Source organism: Gossypium raimondii, chromosome 1 (genome assembly GCF_025698545.1).
Source record: "Gossypium raimondii isolate GPD5lz chromosome 1, ASM2569854v1, whole genome shotgun sequence".
Classification (NCBI taxonomy): Eukaryota; Viridiplantae; Streptophyta; class Magnoliopsida; order Malvales; family Malvaceae; genus Gossypium; species Gossypium raimondii.
In genome coordinates, this window is record NC_068565.1 from 36261209 (window position 1) to 36268946 (window position 7738).

Genomic DNA, 7738 nt, shown 5'->3' on the forward strand with positions numbered 1-7738 from the left:
ATGGCCCAGATGCCTCCATCACCATGAAGATGTAATGAGGCTGAGGTGTAGGGTATAGGAAGGGCACCTCCAAACCAATAGGCTCCCCAGTCTAAGCTCCCAATCATTTTAAGCTGACTTTTGAACCCAACAATGAGACTCCTCACTTTATAAACAGCGAAACATACCCCTTATTGTACTACACCACCTAAGATTTTCCAATATCTATCTGATATGATACGTGTCTCACATCAGATGGGGTCAGGCCTTTGACTTTGACGACCACAGTCAAAAACCCTAGCTAATTTTAATATTTTTATTTTGCTTTCCTTTTTCCTCATTAAAATATTTTTATTATTCATTTACTGTATCTATTTATTACTTAAGACTTCTATATCTATCACACCATCCCCCCATCTTTTTCCTCCTTCCTTCGTTTCTTTTCATATTCTTGTGCTTGTTATTTGTCTCCTTTTGTTTCCCTTTTATTTATTTATTTATTATTTTTATCTTTTTTATGAACTTTACCTTTTATCTCCTTAAAATCAATCGTTATCTTTCTCTTCTTTGTTCTTCTGCAACTTTCATGGCGGTTTTACCCACCGGCTCTTCACACTTGGAGTTGACGATATCTGTTCCTGGTTTCGCTTCTTCCCCTTCTTTCCCTTCTTCTGGTAAGCCATATTGTTTGCTTCTTAATACTGATAAACATAGACACACACACATATGTCAACCCTTTTAGTATCATCAGTCTTTGATCTTATGCTATACCCGGATTCCATGCATGGTTTCCAGAAAAATGTTTTTTTTCTTTTCTTTCTTATGCTTTTTAAGATGGTCGTCCCCATGGGTGATGAAGATAGATTGATTTTGCATCAAATTTGATTTATTTACCTCGTTTCTTTTTAATATTACGTTAAAGGTGATCAAGGGGGTTGTACGGTGAGAGATTTGGATATAAACCAAGTACCAGCAGAAGATGAATGGATCACAGCAAGCATGGAAGATGAAGAAGAAAGCTGCAATAATGGTGCCCCTCCTCGAAAAAAGCTTCGTCTTACAAAAGAACAGTCTCGCCTTCTTGAAGAAAGTTTCAGACTAAACCATACCCTAAACCCTGTATGTAAAATTTTCAAACTAGTACCCTACCCTTTCCAAACTTATTAATTAACACCAAACTAACATTTTCCTCTTTTAACATAAAAAATACCCCATAAATTCATCACACCATCTCTTTCATTTAATGTCTTTTTGGATTTTTGTGTTTTCAGAAGCAGAAAGGGGCATTGGCTTTGCAGCTGAAGCTTAGGCCAAGGCAGGTTGAAGTTTGGTTCCAGAACCGTAGGGCCAGGTACCCTATACGTATACACATATGCATATACATAAATTAATATATATATTTTTTACTTTTAAATGAATTCTCATTCTTTTTTTTTTTTCCTTTTCAATGAATCATTATTTCGTTGGTGGTGTTACTAAAGTAGCTTAGGGTAGATATATATAACAGAATAAATAAAACTTAATCAATAATTCCATAATAATTCCATCCGTATATTTTTCTCACACAATAATATAGGTAGAAATATTTGAACAAAAGATTTTGTTTCAAAGATTTAGTTATTAGAGATATAATAATTTATGATGCTAATCAGCCTTAGGCCTGTTTCTCAAAGCTTAGATTCATTTTTATGGGGTTCTCTTGTCATTTCCCTGACAAAACGGTTGTCTTTGGACGTTGATATATCACTATCACTCTGTGATATACATTTTATTAGAGTAATTAAAAGCAAGCTATATATACAACACCACGTTGTCACCGTAAAATTCTATGAATTTATTCAGATTTTTAGGGCCTTCAAACAACTTGGAACAAGTTACAGGATAACTATTATTATTATTTTTTATACTATATATCATTTTTGGTCGTGTATGCATGACATAATAAGCAAAGCAAACATTTTGCCATTCGTTGTCTTTATGGCCTTCCTTCACTTATCTTTCACCTAAAATTTCATATGATTTTATGCTGCAAAAGGAAGTTGCAGTTTCTTATTTTCATCAATATAATTTTCTCATTGCAAAACTTAATTAGCATAAAATTTAGATGAATATAAAAATAAAGTAAGCAATAAAACCGGGTAGATAGATAGATGTAGAACTATTTCATTAAGTCCTTTTTCTTATTATTTCATAGACGCAAAAGCAATCATCCATGTATAAACACAAAACCAGGTTATAGAAACAAAAAACGACACACGACCGAAAAGCAGATCAACAGACTTATGAAGAACTAATGATGTGGTCTGATTTCATAAGCTGATAATAGAGAGCATGGGGGATTAAAAAAAAAAAAAGAAGAAATGGGTATTATCACAATGATGGCAGCAAATTAAGAAATATTGCTTGTCTGCTTCAGGCCCGAATGGTAGTCAGATCATCATCATCATCATCATCCCCCTTTTCTCTAATAAAGTCGTGGTTTGACCCATCATTCTTTGGACTTAGCCATGCATTGATGAATTATTACATACGTGTATTACATTATTGAATGAAATGAGTGAAGGGAAAGATAGGTTGGTATATTATAATCATGCATTTTCTTTTGTTTGATCAGAATTGCAGTTTGTTTTGAGTGATAATTGATTTGTCTGTATGTAATGGTTAGCATTTAATAAGATAATAAATGAACTTGAAATAGATACGAGTAAAATCCAAGCTTGAATTTATTACTCTCCATTCATCATCAGTTTAAAGGAAGGGGAAAAAATGGGTAAAAGAAAATCACAAGAAAGATTTTACTTATTTGGGAACTTTGGTACCTAAATTGGGTATCTGTTGTTAAGTTGTTATTTGATACTCATTTAGGTTTATGACGCCACATGAAATGTAAAATACTTGGCACGTCAGGAAAGTTAGATAGAGGTTATTATCTTGGTTACAACTTATTAATTAATGACTAAAACCAAAATGAATAAATATATAGGAGCAAGTTGAAGCAGACAGAGATGGAATGTGAGTACCTGAAGAGATGGTTCGGATCACTGACGGAGCAAAACCGAAGGCTTCAAAGGGAGGTGGAAGAGCTTAGGGCCATGAAAGTAGCACCACCGACCGTGATATCGCCTCACAGCTGTGAGCCTCTGCCTGCGTCCACCCTGACTATGTGTCCTCGGTGCGAGCGTGTGACCACCACCACCACTGCTGCCATCGAAAAGGGCTCCGCCAAAATGACTGCCGCCACCAACCCCACCGCCACCACTTTGTCCTCTAAGGTAGGAACATCAGCCCTCCAATCAAGGCCATCTTCGGCGGCTTGTTAGCTAGTCAGGCTTAATGATCCACTTTATCAACTTAATTTAAAAAAGGGGAAATGATTTAGGGAATGTTCATATTAGTTTACACACAATTGTAAGGGGTAGATACTACATATCGGCATCTAATCTACATAGGGATTTTACTTTGTTTTTGCTTTCTCTTTATTTTATTGATCAATATTTTATTATTGCCTGCCTATTTACATATCTACTTTTTAAGTGCCATTAGCCGACAACAACCCCACTCCCCAAAGCCGAAAAGTTGTTCGAAATCTCCAACTTTTTACTTGTGATCATTATTTTGCTTCAAAAAGTAAAGAAAATACAACACCCCTCCCCAAAAAAAAACGAAGTAATTTTGGAGTTAGGATTAGGAATAGGAAAAAAAAAGAACTCAATTTGGTTTTGGGTTTTAAAATTGGGAAAATTAAATAATGCATATATAAATCATGCTATTATTAGTCAATCAATCAATTCATTGGTGCTAAGTCAAAATTATTTATGCCTTGCTTTCATGAGCCAAATTTCAATCGAGATTGAGGCTATACGAATTACGAACCATTGTAAATAAGTCAAAAATTGGTAACCAAGCCTTGAAATTAAGTCTTGATTAGTCATCACGAGCACTTCCAAAGGAAAAAAAAAAAAGGGTTTTGGTTGGCATCGCAATAATGAGTGACGGTAAAAAGATGAGCAATGTTACTTTCAAATGATTTTGGCAGAAGAATATGCTTGCACTTGGTCGACACATCTCTCGTGTGGTGGACTATATCATGCTATAATATATATATATATATATGTACTATAATTAATGTCTAAAGCTTATTTCGTCAAGATGGTTTTAAGCTTTAAACTTCTGTCGGCTAATTAAATCTTATTTGAGAAGTTTGAATTGATAAAATTTAAATCAGGCTTTCCACCGAGAGACGAGTGAGGTTTATAAGCAGAAGACTAGTTGTATGAAAAACTTAATTATGTGTTCATGGCCTAAGATTTGTTGAGGCATTGTCCCCAGCGGCCAAATTTGAAGGTAATAGCTTCTCACAGCTTTGAGTGGGCGGTATATATATAGTCAAAGGAATTTGTTGCAATGCTACATATATAAAGAAAGGAAGGATCGGAGGAGATTCAACTTCAGTTCCACTTGAACAAGTCCACATATATATATATATATATGTGGGTAAATGGAGCATAGCTTTTGATTTTAATTTCTACAATTTAGAGAGATCGAGGATTGATGTGTAGTTGAAGAAGCCAGCAAGCAATAGCCCATCTCACTGGAACCCAAAATCTTAAGTTAGTAGGCCGAAGATCTAATACTATCAATGCGAGATTTAGAAGGATAGTGACAGCTGGTTCAGATACCGAAACTTCCTAATTAAGTTACAAAAGCACAAGTGCTTTATATTTTTATTTTCATATTTTATCTCTTGATAAATCCAAAGATTATTATATATACTTTAATTATTTTGTCTATGGATGGGCTAGATTCGGGCCTAAGTATAATATTAATATATTTTATTTTATTCAAATTCGGTTTGATAAGAAATATAGACATAAAATTTTATTCAAATTGCTTCATATATACTGCAAATAAAAATTAAAAATATATTGATATTATTTTAATTTAATATTTAATATTTAATATTTTTATATTTTTATTTATTAAAATTTTATATACAATTATCTTAACATTTTTCCCTTTTATGTTCATATTTTCAATAGTTACACTATAGTAGTATTATATATTACTATAAATTTAATTTTATGAATTAAATAATATATAAAAATAATATAATATAAAATATTATAAACTTAAAATGGTCGAGTCAAACTAGATTCGTACCTTTAAACCTTCCCAAACATATATAAAAGTCAATAATTTGATAAATTAAAGTTGAGTTTTTTAATTATATAGGCAAGGTTAAAAAATTTCCATATATAATTAATTCCTATTTAAAAAATAATTTCTTTATTCTATTTGTAAATTAAAAAAATAGCCATATTAAAAATGAAGTTGGACCAAAGCCTTTTTTGTACCGAGGCCTGTGTATACGTTGGATAATAAAGCATGGAGTAAACTCATTGGACTACACTTTAAAAATATTGAGGCCTTTCCTTCAACAGAGAAATCTTGTAGGACAAGTACTGTACATTTTATTTTAGGGTTTGGACTTATGAGAGAGGTAGTGTACAAGGCCCCCACAAATCTTTGATGAATGAGAGTTGAGTTGGGCAATAACAGCTTGCAAAACAGGAGAGGTTTCCCAAGGAGACACCCTTTCATCCTGTCTGGGGACAAACACCTCACCTGTTTGAAATTTATTCATTTGATTCATACCATAATTTCAAAAGATAAAATTCATTTGAATTAGAATTCTAACATTTATGGCATTGTTTTCCTTCTCCGATCCATATTTGAACCCTTTCTTTGTAAAAGGAAGTCATATTTTTATGTGACATAGCCTAAAATTAAAGCTTCCTGATTTCTTGGACACTGGTTTTCTTGTTCCCCTTGTGTAGGTTTCTCAGAGCATCTTCATTTCAACTGACAACCTGAGTTAATCCGGACTCCCTCCAACCGAACATATTAAGGTAAGAAACCAAATCACATGGGCCTCAACACTTTGACTTGCGCCTTACTCTCACTACAATAGGGGTATGCGGTGCTGGAAAACTATGCCACCAAATTAATCACTCTTTACCTTCCCAACCCAACCCAAAAACAAAAACTCATCATGTCCCCAACTCCCATCAAAGATGTTCCATATTTTTCTCAATTAAAATCCAAGTGGGTAAAATCCAATGGAAATGACATTGTTCAATACAAGCCTTAGCTGTCTTTTGGAAATTGCTCCTCCTCTTCCTTTTTGGAGGAACACAGAGAAAGATGAATTATGACAAATGCTAATTGTGGGAGAAACCAATAATAAATAAATAACAATATAGCCTAACATTTTGCCATAATGGCAGGGTTTTTTGTTGCGGTCGGAGTGACACTATCTTAAAAAGAATGTTCTTTCACATGGAATGCTTTGGACTTAATAAACAATGATGATTAAAGCAATGCCCCACCTTTGCATGCAAACCTCCATAACCCAACTCCTACTTGCCATACGTATATCTCATTGGCGTTATCCATGTTTATTAATCCCACAATCTTCTTCTTTCATATTTAATTATATGTTCACCTAGTTATGTCTAAACCCTATCCGAAGCATGATCATGGCTCGAGATTGATGTCGAGTCAACTATTTGACGAAACACGTGCTGAACCTGTACCGGTGGTTTAACTGTCCACATAACTATGCATGTGAAAATGGTGAGGCCCTTGGTTCCTTGCATAGCATGCCTATTAAGAGGGGAGGTTGGACCAAATAAAACCAACATATATTTATTTGGGAATCATGAAAATTGGACCCCAGGGATGTCATCCTCGGTTCAAACGACAAAATATGAACAAGCCCCAATGAATGAAGGATCCGTTCCTTGACGGGTGGGCTGCTTGTTTGCAATTAGTTTTGCACGTGCACGTGCATTTGTTGAATGTCCAAGTGCTGCATTTGGTCCCTTACATACCATGCCCATTAAGAATTCATTAGTAATATCAAAAACAAGAAAGTCATTAATTAGATTATTATGGGTAAAAGTATCACAAAATTCTTTGTACTGCACTTTGGATTGTCTTTTAGCTTCTTTATTAAAAAATAAGTATATTATGTTAGATGAGTAAGTAAAATAGCCCATTTGTTAAAATTTGAGGTTTATATATAAAATATAATAACAAATTTAGCTTTCAATCTTTATACATTTATTCGATTTGACCTCTATTTTCTTATTAGAAGTAAATTATAAAATTTTGAAACTAATAAAGCTAAAGGGTGAAAAAGGCCTTAGTAACAAATTAAAAAAAATCAATTAGGCCTTTTGAAATTTAGAAATAATTAAAAATCATAAATAAAATTTATAATATAAAGTTATAAAAATTTTGAAGTTATAAAGTTTTTATTAAAAATAGCAATACTAACCCATTAAAATCTAATGATTATAAGCTTATAAAAATTTTGACCCCAACTCTTTTATTGAAATTGGTATTGTTATTTTTTAATAAAATTAATTATAACTTTTATAACTTTTTATAATTTTATGATTTTAAATATATATTTTTAAAATTTTAAAGGGTTAATTGATTATTTTAATTTTTACTAAGCCCTTTTCGACCTTTTAACCTTATCAGTTTAAAAAATTCTTATTTACTTCCAATAAAAGAGTAGGGGTCAAATTAAATAAAAGTGTAAAGGTTGAGGGCTAAATTTATTAATATACCTTATATATAAACACCAAATTTTAACGGAGGAGCTGTTTGCTCACTCATCACAGGGGCTAATTTGCCCATTTTTCAGCAAAGGGGCTAAATTGCAACACAAGGTATAATACAGGGGGTT

The 7738-nt window shown here is 32.9% G+C and overlaps 1 protein-coding gene across 1 annotated transcript; it reads left to right on the forward strand.

Moving 5' to 3' along the window:
* Positions 1 to 403: 403 nt before the first annotated feature.
* On the forward strand, positions 404 to 3481 carry LOC105785710 (homeobox-leucine zipper protein HOX3). Its single transcript, XM_012611837.2, has 4 exons — positions 404 to 653; positions 902 to 1098; positions 1251 to 1330; positions 2963 to 3481. Exons 1-4 carry the CDS (start codon positions 497 to 499, stop codon positions 3297 to 3299), a joined length of 771 nt encoding a protein of 256 aa, XP_012467291.1. The 5' UTR covers positions 404 to 496; the 3' UTR covers positions 3300 to 3481.
* The last annotated feature ends 4257 nt before the right edge of the window (positions 3482 to 7738 follow it).